Source organism: Ictalurus furcatus, chromosome 5 (assembly GCF_023375685.1).
Source record: "Ictalurus furcatus strain D&B chromosome 5, Billie_1.0, whole genome shotgun sequence".
In the NCBI taxonomy this organism is placed as follows: Eukaryota; Metazoa; Chordata; class Actinopteri; order Siluriformes; family Ictaluridae; genus Ictalurus; species Ictalurus furcatus.
In genome coordinates this window covers 13,926,888-13,947,802 of record NC_071259.1, presented here as the reverse complement: position 1 = coordinate 13,947,802, position 20,915 = coordinate 13,926,888, and the positions used below count along the sequence as shown (strand labels likewise).

The 20,915-nt window shown below is 38.4% G+C and overlaps 1 protein-coding gene across 1 annotated transcript; it reads right to left on the bottom strand.

Moving 5' to 3' along the window:
- Window positions 1-10,061: 10,061 nt before the first annotated feature.
- LOC128607261 (uncharacterized) lies at window positions 10,062-11,078 on the bottom strand. Its single transcript, XM_053623934.1, has one exon. It carries the CDS (start codon window positions 11,065-11,067, stop codon window positions 10,093-10,095), a length of 975 nt encoding a protein of 324 aa, XP_053479909.1. The 5' UTR covers window positions 11,068-11,078; the 3' UTR covers window positions 10,062-10,092.
- Between the last annotated feature and the right edge of the window lie 9,837 nt (window positions 11,079-20,915).

Genomic DNA, 20,915 nt, shown 5'->3' with positions numbered 1-20,915 from the left:
TATTTTGGATGTTCCTTTCTTTTGAGTTTATAAATATTCTCACAACCAAACGCTTTTCCCTGTACCTTTCATCCTTTTGTCCACACCGGGCACAGCCTTTTAGTCCTCTCGTAGCGTAGTGATGGGGTTTTTATGGGTTCCCTCTCTGCTCTTCTCCTCGGCCCAGCTTTCCCCATGGGCTCACAGTATTTATTTATTACTTATTGGTTATCAGCACTTTAAACATTTATAATTCACACTGCTTTTTTCTCTATGCATGCTTTCACTTCCTCTATTTATAAAGTCACACACATACACAGCCACTTCCACCCTGTTTCTATTTATAAAGTCACACACACACATTTACTCATGCTCTTTCTCATACACACTCTTACTCACACTCTGGGCATGCTTTCTTCTCAATGGGTTTTGACTATTGTCCTTACCCTGAGCAGCAATGACCTGGACCTGTGCCCAGGAATTTTCTTTTCCCCTCTATGCAGTCCTACCTCTCGCAGCGGTATTAGGGGTTCCCACCAAAGCAGCCCCACCTTTCTCTGTGGTGGTATCTGGGGAGTGAGACCTCACTACAACTGTGTCCCAAACAGGTGTCACCTGCCTTCTATTGCAGCCCTGCTCGATTGAGCCTCTCGCTTTTTTTTCTAGCAGCTGTATTGCAAGTCTTTATTTTCCTTTTACTTATTCAACACACACACAACTCCATGGTCTATAAGCACTTTTAAGATTTGTAAGCACTCTCTTTTATCTGCAGACTAATTTGCGTTTTTAGACTTGTGCTGGTATTTGTTTTAGAAATGAAAATTACAAGGTGATTCCGTAACATTTTCCTCTACTTGATCTGGAAAAAAATGCTATTAATTAAAATATTATTAATTTGTTAATATTAATAATATTAATTTGTTTGAGGTATGTTTCACAAAGCCAGAATGTTCAGCTATTAAAGAAAAATTGTTTTGTGTCTGTTAGAGATAAGGAATCTTAGATTATGAACACACACTGACACACATGCTGTTCACAGAGACGTCCGATTTATTCATGCAGAACAGAAGTATTTATACACATAGCTAAGCAAGTGCATGGGTGTGTTTCTACTTTTGCAGGTGCTAGACCGATTCAGAAAAAGCACACAGCACACAGAGTCATACTACAAAATAAGTCTTTTGAAGGTATAGAAAATACATGTGTCAGCTATAATAAAGGATGGCAGTTGATCAGCTTATTCAAAGAGGTAATTAAGTGAATACATTCATCATAGGTATTTGATAGCACAGAGACACACAAACAAACTATAGCCCAGTATTCCCCGTATCTAAGGTGTCTTAGTAGCAGTTCATAATATGAGAGTACATAATATAAGAGAATTTCCTTCAATTGCCCTCTTTTATTCTAGCCTAGCGCAGAATAACCCAAAAGGAATTCTCTAAAGTCATAGGTTAACATCAATAACAGGAACAGAAAAAGACAACAATGTAAAAACATGTTAATGGTTTTGTGATGAGAGCTAATACAGAAAAAACTATGTATATGTGTAAAATGTGAATCAGGTCAGCCAGCAGGTCAGGACTTTCTTCCTTTGTAGACACGTTCATCGACGCTCAGACCTCGTCAGGGGTACAGGTACGTTCCCGAATAGGCAACCTGTCATAGAGAACAGGTGGAGGAAAAAGAATGGACAGAGCTCATTCGTTAACAGCTTTTAACCAACTTGCATGTCTCCAGATCGGTCCTTCTGAGGTCATGACCGCGGTTCTAGTAACGGCCACAACCTCATACGGACCCTCATATTTAGGCTCCCCTAGCTGTTTGTTCCATTTGGGAACCCGCAGCAGCACCTGGTCTCCTGGAACAAAAGGATGTGTGAGATTCTGTGAGGTAAAGGTAGTTTAGCATGTACACACTCGTGTTTTTCCTGCAACACGTCAAGCAATTTAGACACGTAGTCATCTAGATGAATATCGACACCACTTCCTGCAGACTGAGAAAGGTTAGTAGACATTTTCCAAGCCGTAGGGAAAGGTCGACCAAATAACACCTCAAACGGTGAAAGGCCTGTGGTTTTTGATGGCGTCATTCAAATTTCAGTAAGAACAGCTGGTAAAAGGTCAGGCCAAAAAAGGACAGGGTGATCGTTTTGACTGAGCAGCCAGTTTTGCGTTTCTATCCGCTAGCGCATTCCCACGTATCTCTACAGTGTTGCCAGTTAGATGAGCCTTTGTTTTGACAATCGCAAGAGCTGTTGGTTTAGCACAGGAAGAGATTAGTTTGTCAACTAAAGTGGAATGTAAGATTGGCTTACCGTCAGTGGATTTAAAACCTCGTTGTTGCCAAATCCTTCCAAAATCATAAGCTACTCCGAAAGCATAGCATGAGTCTGTGAAAATAGTGATTCTGTGTCCTTCAAATATCGTGCACGCACGAGTGAGAGCGAAAAGCTCGGCTGCTTGAGCTGAGTTAAATGCAGAGAGTGTGATTCAAGCACCACATTCGGTAGAGTACAGACTGCATACCCACACAGGAAAACTCCATCAGCGGGCTTAGAACACGATCCGTCTACAAAAACATACTTACTGTTAAACAAAGGAGTATCAGACAGCTCAGATCGAATGCTACACGAAGAAACAATTTCTTTTAAACAATCATGATTTTCAGGTAAAGGAATGGTGTCATCCTGTGAATTTAGCAGATGCTGCAAAGCATGTGCTATCGTGTCTAGTGCTGTGGAACATTTAATGGTCAAATTGGCGGTAGCACAGAGAACAGTTTCATAACCACTTCTGCGCTGAGCCATCATGTGTTGTGTTTCAATGTTGGATAATACCTGTTTCACCTGATGAGTCGTGTGCAACACTGAAGGGTGTGACAAAACCAATCGTTCTGAATCTGTTACCAACAGAGCACTCGCAGCCACTGCACGCAGACAGCCGGGTAGTCCAGCAGCCACGGAATCCAGTGTTTAAGAGAGATAGGCACAGGGACGAAAACCACCCCCATGTTCTTGTGCTAGAACGCCTGAGGCCACTCTAGAGTGTTCATGAGTGTACAGATGGAAAAGTTTCATGTAGTCAGGCAGCCCTAGGCCTGGGGAGGAACATAAAGCAGTTTTTAAATGTTCAAATGCAGAAACAGTCTCAGGAGTATGTGTCACAGGAGTCAAAAGTGGATCAGAATGTTCTACGATAGCCCTGAGCTGCTTGTCATAATATGAACAATTAGAGATCCATTGTCTGCAGTAATTAATCAGTCCCAGGAAGGCCAAAACAGCCTGTTTTGTAGTGGGCAGCTGAGAAGTCATCACAACCGCTATCCGGCGTCTGACAGCCTTCTCTGTCCTTTTGATAAGAGAAAACCCAAATATTTGACTTCTGTTTTACATAGTTGCAATTTTGTACGGGACACCTTGAATCCATTATGAGCTAGATGTTCTGGCAGTCTCAGGGTTGCAGTCCAGCAGCCAGCTTCTGACTCAGCAGTGATAAGGAGATCGTCCGCATATTGCAATACACGGGCATCGTCTGTAACATGGAGATCTTGCAAGGATTCTCTTACCACACGAGAGAACACAGCGGGAGAGTCAACATAGCCCTGTGTCAGGCATGTCCAGGTCAGCTAGCGTCCCCTATGCGTGAATGCGAACAGTGGTTGGGTCTCCTCAGCAACAGGAACACTGAAAAAAGGCAGAACACAAATACACCATGCTAAACCACGCATGGTGTGTAGGGATTAATGTAATAATATTAGGCACATCAGGAACAATAGGAGAAATCGGTATAACAACATTGTCGATCCGCCCGAGGTCCTGTGTAAATCGCCACGTGCCATCAGGTTTAGGAACGGGATTAACAGGCGTGTTGTACGGGCTTACACAGGGCTTCAGAACGCCTTGCTGTAACAAAGAGTTAACAATAACATCAATGCCACAGGCTTTCGATTCAGACAAGGGATATTGTTGTACATATACAGGATTAGAATGTTTTGACTTAGCCTGATAGGGAACACATTGCACATGTCCAACTTCGTCCTTGTGGTCTGCCCACAGAGAGTTAGGCAGAGTCTGTAACCTTGGGTCTCATGATTCATTGTGAGAGAACAGAGAAAGTGAGACACATTGAACAGGTGATTTAGGATGATTTACTGTGGTTTCTGCAAGCAGAGGTGTAGAAATCACCAATTTAGAGCCCGAGAATGCAAGTGTGAGATGCAGTTTGCTCATTAAGTCGTGTCCTAAGAGATTAAAACGACACCCCGGCATGTTTACGAATTCATGCGTGAAAATTAATTCAGGATCCAAACAGGGAAACACACGCACTACAGGACATGAGAGCGTTTACCCATTTAACAGGTTCCTTTTTAGGGTTTTGCACGTTAATAGCCTGAGCACAGAAAGTCAAATCAGCTGAGGAAGCTGGAGCTACATGAAAGCCTCCTTTCCCTTTCTCTTGCCATGCCATGGCAAAATTAGTTGGTTGTAAAAACTTGGGCGGAGGAGGAGGTAATTCTGCTCCACTAACAGGCGGAGGGTCTGGCCGAATTCCTCGAATTCCCCGAATTCCTCTGTCACTGGTATCTGTATCTCCCCTGGGAGTAGCAGTGGCTAGCACTAGCTCTGGGGGTGGGGGCGTTTTAGCATGAGATTTACAAGGTGCTCCTGGAGCGGACAAAAGTTTGGGAGTCGGGTCAGTGGCACTGGAATCATACAGAGGCGGAACTTTAGTTCTACGTGGTGGTGCGCAAGAAGTTTTATTATTCACATGGAACGCCTTAGGTAGTTTGTCCTTTATCATGTTTATTGCAAAAGGGAAGTAGGCGAAGCCATTCCATGTAACATTTTGACATACAGTATCTCACAAAAGTGAGTACACCCCTCAAATTTTTGTAAATATTTTTTTTAATATCTTTTCATGAGACAACACTGAAGAAATGACACTTTGCTACAATGTAAAGTAGTAAGTGTACAGCTTGTATAACAGTGTAAATTTGCTGTCCCCTCAAAATAACTCAACACACAGCCATTAATATCTAAACCACTGGCAACAAAAGTGAGTACACCCCTAAGTGAAAATGTCCAAATTGGGCCCAATTAACCATTTTCCCTCCCTGGTGTCATGTGACTTGTTAGTGTTACAAGGTCTCAGGTGTGAATGGGGAGCAGGTGTGTTAAATTTGGTGTCATCGCTCTCACACTCCCTCATACTGGTCACTGGAAGTTCAACATGGCACCTCATGGCAAAGAACTCTGGGGATCGGAAAAAAAAGAATTGTTGCTCTACATAAAGATGGCCTAGGCTATAAGAAGATTGCCAAGACCCTGACACTGAGCTGCAGCACGGTGGCAAAGACCATACAGCGGTTTAACAGTACAGGTTCCACTCAGAACAGGCCTCGCCATGGTCGACCAAAGAAGTTGAGTGGACGTGCTCATCGTCATATCCAGAGGTTGTCTTTGGGAAATAGACGTATGAGTGCTGTCACCATTGCTGCAGAGGTTGAAGGGGTGGGGGGTCAGCCTGTGAGTGCTCAGACCATACACCGCACACTGCATCAAATTGGTCTGCATGGCTATCATCCCAGAAGGAAGCCTCTTCTAAAGATGATGCACAAGAAAGCCCGCAAACAGTTTGCTGAAGACAAGCAGACTAAGGACATGGATTACTGGAACCATGTCCTGTGGTCTGATGAGACCAAGATAAACTGATTTGGTTCAGATGGTGTCAAGCGTGTGTGGCAGCAACCAGGTGAGGAGTACAAAGACAAGTGTGTCTTGCCTACAGTCAAGCATGGTGGTGGGAGTGTCATGGTCTGGGGCTGCATGAGTGCTGCCGGCACTGGGGAGCTACAGTTCATTGAGGGAACCATGAACATGTACTGTGACATACTGAAGCAGAGCATGATCAGTATGCAGTATTCCAGCATGATAACGACCCCAAACACATCTCCAAAACGACCACTGCCTTGCTAGAGAAGCTGAGGGTGACGGTGATGGACTGGCCAAGCATGTCTCCAGACCTAAACCCTATTGAGCATCTGTGGGGCATCCTCAAATGGAAGGTGGAGGAGTACAAGGTCTCTAACATCCACCAGCTCCATGATGTCGTCATGGAGGAGTGGAAGAGGACTCCAGTGGCAACCTGTGAAGCTCTGGTGAACTCCATGGCCAAGAGGGTTAAGGCAGTGCTGGAAAATATTGGTGCCACAAAAAATATTGACACTTTGGGCCCACTTTGGACATTTTCACTTAGGGGTGTATTCACTTTTGTTGCCAGCAGTTTAGACATTAATGGCTGTGTGTTGAGTTATTTTGAGGGGACAGCAAATTTACACTGTTACACAAGCTGTACACTCACTACTTTACATTGTAGTAAAGTGTCATTTCTTCAGTGTTGTCACATGAAAAGATATAATCAAATATTTACAAAAATGTGAGGGGTGTACTCACTTTTGTGAGATACTGTATATTCATAATCGCAATCCGGATCACCTTCCCCGTCATAAATCATTTGTTTGATCTGAGCAAATACACGTGGCTCCTTTGAGCCAGTGAAATGATTTGGAGTTGCGGCAAGCACGCCACTGACCAGCCGTGTAAACAATGTAAATATGGAATATTGTACATTCCTCCTGACACGGCTTCCACCCAGTCCCTGGGTGTCATCCCAGGAGACTGGGGAGCTGGGGTGGACGTGGACCCTCCCATAGCTTGGAAAAACACACACAATAAACCAACAGTACTAATATAACACTCTTGGGTAAACCACACACGCAAGCACAATATACCACAGCTTATAAACACAATTGTTAGGCAGGCATGACATTACAGAGGATCTTACCTGATTCACTTTCCCTGATTCGGAGTATCCCACTTCTGACACCAGATTGTTAGAGATAAGGAATCTCAGATTATGTCCTTCAGTCCTCCGTCAGCCTTACAGCCTTTTATTTCTCTTAACTCTTAGTTCTGTGCTATATGTGGTTGACCGCAGAGCGTTTCAGGACTGGAGAGTCTAAATGAACACACACTGACACACATGCTGTTCACAGAGACGGCCGATTTATTCGTGCAGAACAGAAGTATTTATACACATAGATAAACAAGTGCGTGGGTGTGTTTCTACTTTTGCAGGTGCTAGACAGATTCAGACAAAGCACACAGCACACAGAGTCATACTACAAAATAAGTCTTTTGAAGGTATAGAAAATACATGTGTCAGCTATAATAAAGGATGGCAGTTAATCAGCTTATTCAAAGAGGTAATTAAGTGAATACATTCATCATAGGTATTTGATAGCACAGAGACACACAAACAGAAACTATAACCCAGTATTCCCCATATCTAAGGTGTTTTAGTAGCAGTTCAAAATATAAGAGAGTACATGATATAAGAGAATTCCCTTTAGTGTCACATCTGTGATTTGTTTATTTGCTATGAAGTAAAAAAGCCACTCTAAGTGTGGTGATTCCATCATTTTTGCCAGGGGTTGTAGATTCTCCCAATTGAGCAATGCCTGAGTGTGCTCAGTCCCAGATTACTCCACAACGAGGCGAGCATCCAGAAAAGGACATACATAATAAAAAGATAAAAAAGGTTCTCCGAATTGGAAAGCGATTCCTTATTTAAAAAAGAAGAAGAAGAAAGTGGAAGAAGACCTCCTCAGTGCCAGCCTACCGGTTCTCTTTATGGAAGTGTGGACAGTCCTCTGGCTTCTGCCTGAGGTCAAATGATCTAACATGACAGGAAGTCTCATGTGAACTATTGTGAGAGTAAAAGAACATGACCAGATACTGTGTATTAAGGACAAATGAAGCATCATACAATCACATTATTACGTGAACCTATATGTATACATGTATATATATTGAACCCCTTATGTGGCCACGCTACAAAGTTGTTTGGATGTAATGATATAAAATAAAACTTTATTGTGTGAAATGAGAACGAAAAAAAAAAACTCCACAGTGCTGTAACTGTATTAATAATACTAGAGTGTGAAAAAACCTGCCAATCTCTTTTACAACAATTCCTTTGTATTTATAACACAAGTTAATATATTGTCACCTGCCCCGCCCCCTTTTTTTTTGGTTGCAACCAGACCCTTTCTTTTCCTTTCTCTGATCAGAGGCTCATAAAAATTCATTACTACCTGGGTAGACCATGTGTGTGTATGTGCACATATCTGTAAGTGTCTTTTGTGTGTCAGCTTGAGCTAACTTATATATAATCATTAATTTTCCAATAAAAAAAGTATATGCGTAATGCAGTAACATATTAGCAATGCTGTACTATTAGTTTAAGTCACACTAACACAAATTTGACAGCACATTACAGTTTGAAATTTGCACTTTACAATACTCATAGGTAGCTATGCAGGAATTAAGCAGGAACAGATGAGTAGTTTTTCCATTAAAAACCTTTCCATTTCCTATTAAATACTAAGTTAATTACTACTAGTTAATTACTCAGTAAATATATCAGCAGGAGTTCATTATTAACTAAGCAGTAATTACTGAGTTTTATATTTTTCCTGCATATTTTGAACTACTAATTAACTATGATTATTTAATAATAGCTATTGATTAATTACCAATCACATCAACACTAATTCCCAATAGCTGAGCTTTACCTCCCTCCTGGAGATCTACTACCTAAAATGTACCTATACCAATACCTCAGTGTCTAAAATGTAAAAGCTTATATGAGTTAATATATGTCTCCCCAGAGGAGCATAGGGTCAGTGTGTTTATTTTATTTATACAGTCATGGTCTAGAAAAAGAAATGGACAACAATAACCTACAAAGATGCAAGGCTGTACTGTAGCAATGAGTAGCAAATATTCTCTATTAACATAGTTTCAAAAATGTTGTAAATAAGTTACCTTTCATTAACAAAACACTAACACCACAGTAATTAGCAATGAATTACCAGGTGTAATACTTACACCATTAGTTAGTTAAATACTGAAGAACACAGTAATGCTTCAGTCATTAGTAATGAGTTTCCATGTTCCATACTGTTCCAGATCATTAACTACTGAAGATACTGAACTACTGCAGATCAACACAGTAACACTTTCGTCATTATTAATGAAGTTCACTTTATTATTTACTTATCCATGAAGTTAAAATAAAATAATTGAGCTGTTATACTGGTACAAAGCAGGGCTGACAAATTAATTTAGAAGTTAAATAATAATAATAATAATAATAATAATAATACTTTTTTTAAACAAAGAAAATCATGAGAAGGCAATGTCTTCAATTGATCATTTACATTAACATTTTATATTCACCTCTCTTTCTCTTTTATATTCATTGAACAGTATTGAAACTGGTTACCAAAACTGAATACTAGCACTCTTTCTTACAAGGCATAGCTGCACTGTAAGGCATAAAATGTTGATTTTTTTGTGTGTGTTTCAATAAACAAGACACAGCATATAATGGACTTATAATGTAATAAATTGAACAATACAAAGAAAAATAATATATGTGCAACATGTTCACAATACATGTGCATTTTGTTTTATATTATATAGCAGGCTGTTGTTCTTTATCCATAAAATGCACAGGAATGCATAGGTTACCTAATAGGAATGATATAGGTACATATGTGATCTCTTTACCCCATATACTGAATCTAGATCTTTTTGATCATCCAGTCAACTACTCATTTCAGTCCCTCATTCACGTTTTAAAAACAAAGGTGACTGGGATTTCTCAGTAGCAGCTCCCAGGCTCTGGAATAGTCTCTCTTTGCATATTACATCTTCCCCCTCTATTGCTATGTTCATGTTCGAATCTAATTTCAAGACCCACTTTTATTCGTTATCTTTTAATTTGGTCTGAGGGTATAGAATTTTAATTTGTTCATTGGTATGTGATGCTATTAAATATTTGTTTTAATTCTGTTTTTTACTACTTGTACAGCAATTTGGTTTCAACTTCTGTTGTTTTTAAATGTTCTTTTTAAATACATAAACTAAACAAACAATATGACTTATTATATGATATAAAGTATAATCAAGTGAATAACTATATATGTACAATACTATGCTGCACAACCCAGATATAGTGCTTCAGCCAGTATGTTAAACAACAGTCAGTGCTTTGGAGCAGTGTGTGTCACAGTCTTACTCTCTGGTACTTTCATACAGCTTAAACAAGAGAACTCATCTACAAAGAGGTTATACCAATGAAGAAACTCTTTCCAGAAGCTCTTCTTTCCATAGATCAGCACAAATCCACTGACTGTAGTGTAAAGTGTGGAGAAAAGAATGGATAAGCCCATGGTGTTTTCACTTTTCAAGACTACTGTGGATTGAGTATAGAGATCTACAACCAGAAAGCAAAGGAACACTACCACCAAGGTAAGGTTCATTCTGATCACCCTCATCTGAGTACCCAGCTTGGGAGCATGAGTGCCATTGGTGCTTTCCTTCATGTGGCGTAGATGGATAGATAGGTGATATGAGATGGAGATACTGCATTTGATCATCAGTATACCTGGAACAATGTCTGCACTGACTACAAGATAAATAATGTAGCCAAGTCCCACAGCCTCATGTGGTATGATTGAACCACAGTCAATGGTTCCAGCACTACTGTTGTGAAAAGTTACGATCGTCAAAAGTGGCAGACAATTGGTAAATCCACATACAAAAATTACAATCACCACAGTGAGAACATGCTTTAGAATAGCCTCCTGAATGCGTGTGTAGCAGTGGATAGGCTTGATCACAAGCTTGGTACTATAAAAGAAGGTAAGGAAGGCAGTGGTCCACATTATTGAGAACTTCAGGGAGAAAACTAACACCAATAGAATGGATTCCACAGTGTCATACATACAATTTATGTCCACCTGAACCAACGTCATCCACAAGAAAGAGAGGGCTTGATGACTGATACTAGCCACGGATATACCAGTCATTATAGTGTCACCTGGGCATAGATGTAGGTGGTTCTTTCTGCAGTTTCGCTGGTTCACCAGTAAGATATAGACATTAAAAAAGATTGTAAGAGTGGCTAGAAAGCCAATTAAGAGCCAGAGTCCAATCTGGTCCACGGTACTCAGCATGATTGATGATTTTTCTGTAGGCACCTGTTACATAAGGAAGTTATGTCTATAGTTTTTAAAAATAATAATAACATAATAAATGACAAAATACTGCTAAAAACAATTTATACTGAGTACATCTATTATTATGTAAAATTCACTTAGGATGAAAAAGGATTACATTACCTCAGTGGCTTTCTCTATAGTCACTTGTTCCAATGACTCTTGGATTTTGGAGAAGTAAAATTAAGCAATATATTATTCCATTTGTTTGGACCTACAACGACATGATTCATTCTGAATCTTTTTATGATGTTCTGCAATGTAGGCAGAAACATAAACTGGTCTTACATTTATACCAAGCCTGAGAAGTCTGCCCATACTGTGGGCAAATGATACATTTGCATGATCGGTCAACTTAACCACCTCCAAATTTTGTGGTGTGGAAATTCACCAGGCATTTAAATGCCTTTTCCTGGGGGGGGGGTCTTCACATAACACACTCTTTCATTTACATGTGGAATAGATGCTTAATACCAGCTTAGTTTTAGATAAAAGACTGTATAATAATAATAATAATAATAATAATAATAATAATAAACTTAAATAATAGGTTATGGTCATTTAGAATGATCATCATGACTAAAATTATACTATAATTATACTTTGTATAGCTTCTGATTTTCAAGCAATTCAGTTACTTGTATCAGAGATGGAGTCATTTTGTGTTCAACAGCACAAAATGTCTTCTAAAACACGCTTCCCTCTGTGATATGGTTTGAATATATGAATATTAGTAATTTGAACAATGGTAAGTCAAGAATTTTACTTTTATACAAAGGCCCTGAATCCTGATTTTAAATTATTTGGGTATACCAAAAATAAATGCAAGTCAAATTTGAGGTTGTACCACAGCTTTGCTTGCCCTGCATGTTACCTCTCTTAAATAGTCCTGGGTGATTTTATTAGACTTAGAATTAGAATATTGCCATATCCTAAAGTGTAATAATATGAATTTTCTCAAAACAACCTATTCTACATTTAAACATTCATCTTTGTTAATTACATCAATTATATTCTATTTATAGGTATTTATATTCTAGTTATATTTTAAACCTATCAAGATTTTATTAAATAAGTCAAAATTATCAAAACGTCAATTTTATTAGAGAAATAATAATTAATGACTTGGTTTCTGAAAGATTAGTTCTGAATAGTTTGGCTTCTTATAATATCACAGTAATATCATAATAAACTATGTAAAAATAAGGACTACAAATTCAAAATCATAACAGATCAAAGTAAAAAAAAAAAAAAGTGTGTGTGTTTGTGGACAATTCTACCAAATTAGTTCAAACTGCGGTCACACAATAAAAAAAATACTATTAATAAAAAAGTAATTCAGCCTTTGGCTATTTAATAAGATTATGTTGTGATCCAGTTAAACCCATGGCATTAATTTAGATAATAATAAGCTAAATATTTATAAAATCATAATTTTTAGAGCACTTTCTATTAGGAAGTGGCTGTCTCAAACACTAACCCCTAAATTTCAATTTATGAAAATAATATTTATTTTTTTGCATTTCTTTTTCAGTGTGATTTGTTTTCTTTTAAAGGGAAAGTAAAATATTTAGATTCTATTTAGGCTTTAATTTATACACACACACACACACACACACACACACATTGCCCTCCACTAATATTGGCACCCTTGGTAAATAGGAGCAAAGAAGGTTGTGAAAAATTTTCTTTATTGTTTAACCTCGTAATCTTTTGTTAAAAAATAAAATTCACAAAAATACTCTGCTCACATGGATATCAAACAACTGCAACCACAACACAGGTTTATATATATAAAAAAAATCATCTTTCTTAAATATAGGTGTGCAACAATTATTGGCACCCCTATGAATTCATATGAAAAAATATATATATTCGAAGTATATTCTGATATTTTAAAACATTTTAGTACTGGGTGACTATAAATATGAAGTAACATATAGGCCAAATTCCCTTAGTCATTCATAACAGCCGAAGGGCTGAAACCCTATTGCAATTGTAAGGATTTTCATTATTTTTATTTTATAAAAAAATCTTACAATTACAATAGGGTTTCAGCCTTTCTGGCTTGAAACCCTATTGTAATTGTAAGGATTTTATTTATTTATTTGTTTGTTTGTTTTTTAATCATTATTCTGCCCTAAAACTGATTGTGCAGACCAAACCAAAAAAGGCCTAGTGAGCTGAAACATTGAGGGAAAGTAGTGCCCCAGAGTACTACAGCATCACAAAGTTCCAACCCGATCGGCCAGATGGTGGCGTTATAGTGAGCATGTTTAGAAAAATAGTCATAACTTTTGAACCATTTGTCACACACTCAAGTGTCTTATATCTATGGAATCCTTTGGCCCAGATGTACAAATCGCATATCTCTGATTTCATTTCCGCCTATAAAAATTGTCCACCATCTTGGATTATTTGTAAAATCTACTTTGCGAACTAGTCCTAGGTTTTTCGTCTGATCAATACCAAACCAGTGCCAAACGATTCTAGGAATTCTCATTATCAAAAGTTATTAAAAAAAGTTTGAACTTTCAACTCGAGGTAGCTACAGTATGCAAAAACACAGGAAGTAGGCATGGCCACTTTTACGTAAATGGCTATAACTCTTGAACGAAATGAGATATCTTCACCAAATTTGGCATGCTTATGTTTGAGGACAATCTATGATTGTGCAGAAAAGTTGGCACAGTTTTGCCACATGGTGGTGCTATAATACTGAAAAAATTAAATTGGTTGTAACTATGGAACCGTTGATCCAACTGACTTCAAGATATTCATACAGTGTCTCTGTCTCAGTTGCCATCACTGTTTATGAGCACATTCATGTATGTTGAAAAACATGGCCGCCATCGGCCAATCAAATTTCAGTAGCTACTAGGCAAGGTTACCAATGGCTGATCAGAACAAAACTTGGTGGGCCTATTCGACTCTTGATCTAAGAGGTTTGTGCAAAGTTTTAAAGAATTCGGCCACTAAGTGGCACTATCACAGTTTATGTTGGTGTAAACAGTGCATATAATGCAGTGTTTTGAACAAACACAACTAATATACAATAAATGATAGGCCTTCTCATTCTAAACATATGTGCCTCAAAAACCATTGGTGTCTGTGAAACCCGTTCGGTAAATATTTCAGATAATGTTAAAAGCCTACTTTTGTGAACTAGTCATAGGTTTTTCGCTCAAGTGAAATAAAACTATTGGCACACAATTCTTTGGACTACTTTGATCAATAATTATCAAAAAAAATCAAAAAACTTTTGATTTACCCTCACAAGGACACATCAACAGGTTTGAAGTGGGCATGGCCACTTTAACTTAAATTGCTTTAACTCTTGAATAGAATGAGATATTTTCACCAACCTTGGGATACTTATGTATGGGTTCAATCTGAGGACAATTCTTAAAATAATACTGATTGTGACCAGTTGGTGGCATAATAACAGAAGAAAACATGAAATTGGGAGTAAATGTGGAACCATTGGTCCAATAGACTTGATAAATAAATCTTAGAAGAATTGTCCTTGTCCAATGTCCAACGAGGACAATTGTGAATATTGAAAAACATGGCCGCCATTGGTCGAGCAATGTTCAGCAGCTATTAGACAAGCTTAATGAAGGCCGGTTTTTCTTTGATTTAGGTGCTTATAGGATTGCACAATATTAAGTAATATCTTTTAACGTCTTTAAGGGCCCTAAATGGCTTGAACCCTGATAATTGCTGCTTGCAGCTATATTTTACTATTATTCTGCCACACAATACTTTGACGTATAACTCATCCTGCACCGTTTGTCATAGACCCATGTCTGTGGTGTCAAATCGACCTGCTTATTGAGAAGAGACTTTTCTAAGGGATCGGAAGTCCGGAATTCCTGGTATGGAAGTGGAAGTGGCCAAAAATTCCTATTGACTTGCATAAAAAAATTCTGACTGTTATAACTCCTTTCATGCTTTCAAGCTACTTCCAAGAAACTCAGCACAGTCCTTCAGGTCGATCACACTTGTCAGGCTCTATTTTTCCAAAATGATCAGACTCCTGGTATTCCCGTTGTGCACAATGAAAATTCCCAAAAGCTCCCATTCACTTACATTGAGGGAATGTTCAGAGCCTGGGGCCAACTGTCAAAACTCACACACACGTGTACACTAAAAGTATTGCCACCCTACATGGCCAGCTCTAAAAAGTATTGGCACCCTATCCATGCAACTCTGAAAATATTGGCACCCTACATGGCCAGCTCTAAAAATATTAACACCCTACATGGTCAGCTCTAAAAGTGCTGCCACCCTACATGCCAGCTCTAAAAGTATTGGCACTCTGTCCTTTTTTTGAAAGTATTGGCACCCTATCTTTCTGCTCTAAAAGTATTAGATCCCTATATGTCCCGCTCTACAAGTATTGGCACCCCACACAGCCAACTCTAAAAGTTTTGGCACCCTATCCGAGTTTAACCACAGCAAGCACCACTCACATTTTCTTGAGGAAATGTACATGTCTAGTTCTTTTTATTGTTCCGGACACTTTTTTGCCGCATAACTAGTCCCACACCATTTGTGTCACCATCACAAACCATACCTCAAAATGTGCAGCTCCATTGGGACAGATGTGCTATTACTTTTCTTAGTGTTCCCATGTGCACTTTTCACACACATGGCTAAAAACTCACTTTTGGGAGGCATAGAAAATGAATGGGGAATTAAAACACAGGTATCACAGCTCAGACTCCTTTGCAACTCCCAGGTTAAGAACTGCTGATCTAGAGGATCAAACAGAGACAATGTTTTAGATTTACATAGGAAAATATTCTGTACCTAACTAGTCCCACAACATTTACCTCACTTTTCGGGAGATGTATGATTACTTTCATCGCCATTCCCATGTATGTGTCGTGTGAAATTCCAGATGAAATTTCCATGTCATTCATCAAAACGATTAGCTCAGTGAGGAGAATTGCATTATGGGGGATGACACTGCACTCAATTCAGTGTGCAGAAATGCGTTATTGGTGTTTTTTAGACTTCATGTCCACGTTAACCCACGAAATAAGTGGAATCACAAAACTTAAAATTAGGCTTGCGACATATCAAAATGCTTGGCTCAGTGAGGAGAATTGGGTTATGTGTATTGTAGTGACCTCACATGCAAGTCATGTGATATCATGTGCACAGTAACCCCCAAAATAAGTGGAATCACAAAACTATTTCAACATAGGCATGTGATATATCAAAACACTCGACACAATGAGGAGAATTTTTCTATGGGTATTTAGACTGCCTATTATATTAAAAGCTCCAGTTAAATAGAATCATTACAGATGATACCAATATATGTCGAATTATTTATGCTAAGAAACACAGACACATGTAATGACCAGAATGTGCAGCTGCATGTCTGTTTCAAATTTTGCACACGCAAGCACCACTCACATTTTTTTAAGAATCTTATCCTGGTTGTCTATGGCAGCCCATAGAATTGTCTTTTAAAAAGTCGTGAAATTTGGCACACTGATTGGGGAGAGTCTAAGAAACGTTGTGACCAAATTGGGGCCAAGTGCTGCCAAAGCTCTAGTGCCATCATCTGGTCAAATTTGGGTCTAATTTGGACTGGCAAATGCATGAAACTACAAATCATTCCTGTTATTGCTTATGCATCAATTTTAGCCCCTCTGTCAATGTGCAGCTTATCGAGTCTGGGTGCTTGGCCCCCAACAATGCTGCTTGCAGCTTTAATTTTTTTTCTGTCATAAAACTGATTGTGCTGAACAAACTTTAAGGCCTAGAGACTAGAAACTTTGAGGGTTGGTAGTACTCAAACAGTCTGCAATGGCACAAAGTCTCACCCTGACGACTTTGGGACGTCCTACTGCGTGGATCTCGTGTGGTGGGCAATAAATTGGCCCCTTGCTATTCCTACTCACGGCTCACTGTGTTTTCTTCATCCTCAAACTTATGTAAGTACTTGATGATATAACTTAGCTGTGTTTAACTTTTTGGAAAATTAGAGACAACAGATGGAATGAGATATTTTCATCAAAATTGACACACTTATGTATGGGCATATTCTGAGGACTTGAAAAAAAATTATGGAGCATGGCCACTTGGTGGTGCTATAACAGTAAAAACATGAAATTGGCTTTAACTATGGAAGCATTGGTCCAAGTGACTTGTAAATTAGTATGCAGTGTTTTTTTCATCAATATATATTTAATCAATATTTATGAGGACAGTTGTGTATCTCGAAATACATCTGCCCTCGGCCAAGTAAAATTCTGCAGCTATTAGACAAGGATATCAAAGGCAGATTGGAACAAAACTTGGTGGGCTTGCTTGACCATGAGATATTTGAACCTAATTAGCCACTAGGGGGTGCTATCGAGTTTTTCATGCACATAAATGGTTTTATACATGGCCGTGTTTCACACAAACAAATTCATGTTATTTTTACGGAGCTCCTCATTCTGAACAACTTTGCCTAAGAACCACTGGAGTCAGTCAAACAGTTAGTTAAATAGTTGTGATTATTTAAAAAGACATAAATTTGCGAGCTAGTCCTAGGTTTTTTGCTCAACCAAAATAAAACCATCCATCCATCCATCTTCTACCGCTTACTCCTTTTCAGGGTCACAGGGAACCTGGAGCCTATCCCAGGGAGAATCGGGCACAAGGCAGGGTACACCCTAGAAAGGGTGCCAGTCCATCGCAGGGCACACAATCACACACACTCATTCATACACTATGGACACTTTAGACCAAAATAAAACCAGTGCAGGACAATTGTTTTGACTCTTTAGATCAATAATTGTTCATTTATATATACATAATTCATCATCGTAACAGGCAAAAACTTTTGAAAAAGACATGACCACTTTTACTGAAATGGATATAAGTCTTGAGTGGAATGAGATATTTTCACCAATCTTGCCAGACGGTATGGGCAGACGGTATGGGCAGTATGGGCTCAATCTGAGGTCACTTGCATAAAATGGCATAGTTTGGCCATGTGGTGGTTCTATTACAGGACAAAACATGAAATTGACACTAAATATGGAACCATTGGTCCAACTGACCAATGCAAAAAGTGTCTATCTCAAATATCCCATCAGTGTCTATGAGGACAGTTGTGAATCTCAAAAAACATGGCCACCATTGGCCAATCAATATTCAGCAGATATTAGGTTAGGTTTATGAAGCCTGATATTTCTTAAAATTATCTTGCTTTCTCTCTGATATAGCTGCTTATAGGCTTGCACAATACATCTTTTTACGCATGTCCTCAAAGGCCGTAAAGTGCTTGAACCCCGATAATTGCTGCTTTCAGCTATATATCTATATTGATTCTGAAACATTTTCACAACATTTTGGAAAACTTTAAAAAGGATTTTTGTAACTTGGATAATCTTAAAAGCCAATACAATTTTAGCCATTATAACTGTTAAGCTATAATTCTGTTAAGTTATAACTATACCTAATGTTACTAAACATGTTGCAATACGAATGTAATGCAACGATTTACATGTAAAATAGTACACGTTATTACAACCTAGTTCTGTTATAGTGTTCAAAAACATTTTTGATCACTCATGTTCCATACCTGTCCGTTATATAGTTTTATAAAAGTCATAAAAATTAAAAGTACAAAAAAAAAAAACAAAAGCAAAAAAAAAAAAAAAAATCTATCTATCAAAAACAGTATATATATATATATATATATATATATATATATATATATATATATATATATATATATATATATATATATATATATATATACACACACACACACACACACACACAGATAGATAGATAGATAGATAGATAATCATTATACCTGGCTGGTTTCCTGTAATATGGGGGGGGGGGGCATGCCACATGATAGGGAGGCTTGGGGGGCTTTAGTTACAAAAGGTTGAGAACCTTTGGATTAGGTACAGAACATTAGCACTCTTGTATATGGACACGCGCCTTTCTTTGTTTTGGTTCTCCCCCTGTTTAAGCATTGGTTGATGTTCGAGGGTGTGTCTTGATTTACTCCAGCTGTCTGTATTTAGTTTGATTGTGTTTGCTATTTAAAGCCCTCATGTTACGTTGCATTTCGCTCAGTATTATTTGGAGATACGGTTAACTAGCTAACTAAGTCTAAGTACATGTAAGTGTTAGCCACCTCGTTGTTAAGCGGTCATGTTCTCGTGTCCTGTTTATGTTTCATGCCTTGAATCTCACTTCATGTCTTAGACCGCGTATCGCTGCTCATGTTTCTTGACCTTGTGTTCGAGCAATAAAGATTTTGATCTGCACCTGCTCCCGCCTCACCTCCCTGTATCGTAACACTTTATACGTTTTTTATTTAATTACAACTCAAAGTACATTTACAAATCACTACTCTTTTTTTTTTTTATTAGCACTGGGGTTGTAACACAAGTCCTAAAAGAAGTTAAAGAGAACCCAATTAAACATATGAGACAAAAATATTATACTTGGTCATTTATTTATTGAGGAAAATGATCCAATATTACATATCTGTGAGTGGCAAAAGTAGTACAACCTTTGCTTTCAGTATCTCTTGTGACCCACCTGTGCAGGAATAACTGCAAAGAAATTTCTGCATTTCCGGTAGCCGTTAATCAGTCCTGCACCCTGGCTTCGAGGAATTTTAGCCCATTCAGTACAGAACAGCTTTAACTTTGGTTTGTTGATGGGTTTGTAATGGAATCCCTGCAACTACTGGCTGAGGAACTCGAGGCCGATCAGGGATTCGTATGGGAATATTTGAATAATTGAACATGATCATGGCTATTCCCTAAGGTCACCATAAAGGCACAAGGAAAGATTGAATGAATGATTTTGTGGTACAAATGCTTGCTTAATAGTTATCATGTATGCTGTTTAATTATGATATGTATATGCTGCTTAATTATGCTGTATAATCTAAAACGCATTAATCATACAAAGAGGCATGGAACGAGAAAGCAGAAAAAGAGCTCAGAGAGAAAGCGGCACTACCATCGGACCTACCCAGAAGCATCCTACATTCTACCGGGAGTTCAAGAAGAGAACTACACAAACATTCCCGAAACCTGGTTTTCCCTCACGGCAGCTCGCCAAGAGATATGGGCCTCGGCTCTCTGGACTATCTCCCCAACAACTGGACAGTGAGATTGAATCCAGTGAATGGACGCATGAACAGATGAGAATATTAAAACAACAGCTGAATAAAGCTCTTGATCAAATGAGTTTCTGCCTACACCATGTTGAACAAGCCAGAGATATGTTATATAATATAAGAAGGGAAAGAAACATACACTCTGTATTTAAAGATACCATTCAGGCTCTGAATGACATGACTGTTGAATAAGTGACTTAGCTCTCATACCCATATTAGGAGATTACTTCCTGTTTTAACGGCTGTCTGAAGACTATATAGCCAAATGGAAGTTGTGAGATTTTCCAAGAACTTGCCTGGTGAAGATTTACGAAGGGTTACGCCCGTGAAGATTTACACCCGGTTACTAGCAGAAGCAGCGCCATTGTGGCAGTAGCCAATTAGCTTAGCTTAGTTTAGGATCTTATCGGGTTTAAAGCAAAAAATTAAAAATTGAATTAAATTAATAAATAATGATGAAACATTCGCTTTTTGTTGCAATTGAGCAAAATCCCAGTGTAGCTCTGTGAAGTGTCTGATTTGTTGCCCGGGAACAAGCAGCACCAAGCCAAACACGCTCACTTACTGAGATAGGAGCTACACTGGGATTTTGCTCAATTGCACCAAACACTGAGTGTGTTTCATTATTATTATTATTATTTTG

Bases quoted from the DNA above. Each gene is read 5' to 3' on its own strand.
- LOC128607261 (XM_053623934.1), bottom strand. From the start codon at position 11,067: ATGCTGAGTACCGTGGACCAGATTGGACTCTGGCTCTTAATTGGCTTT.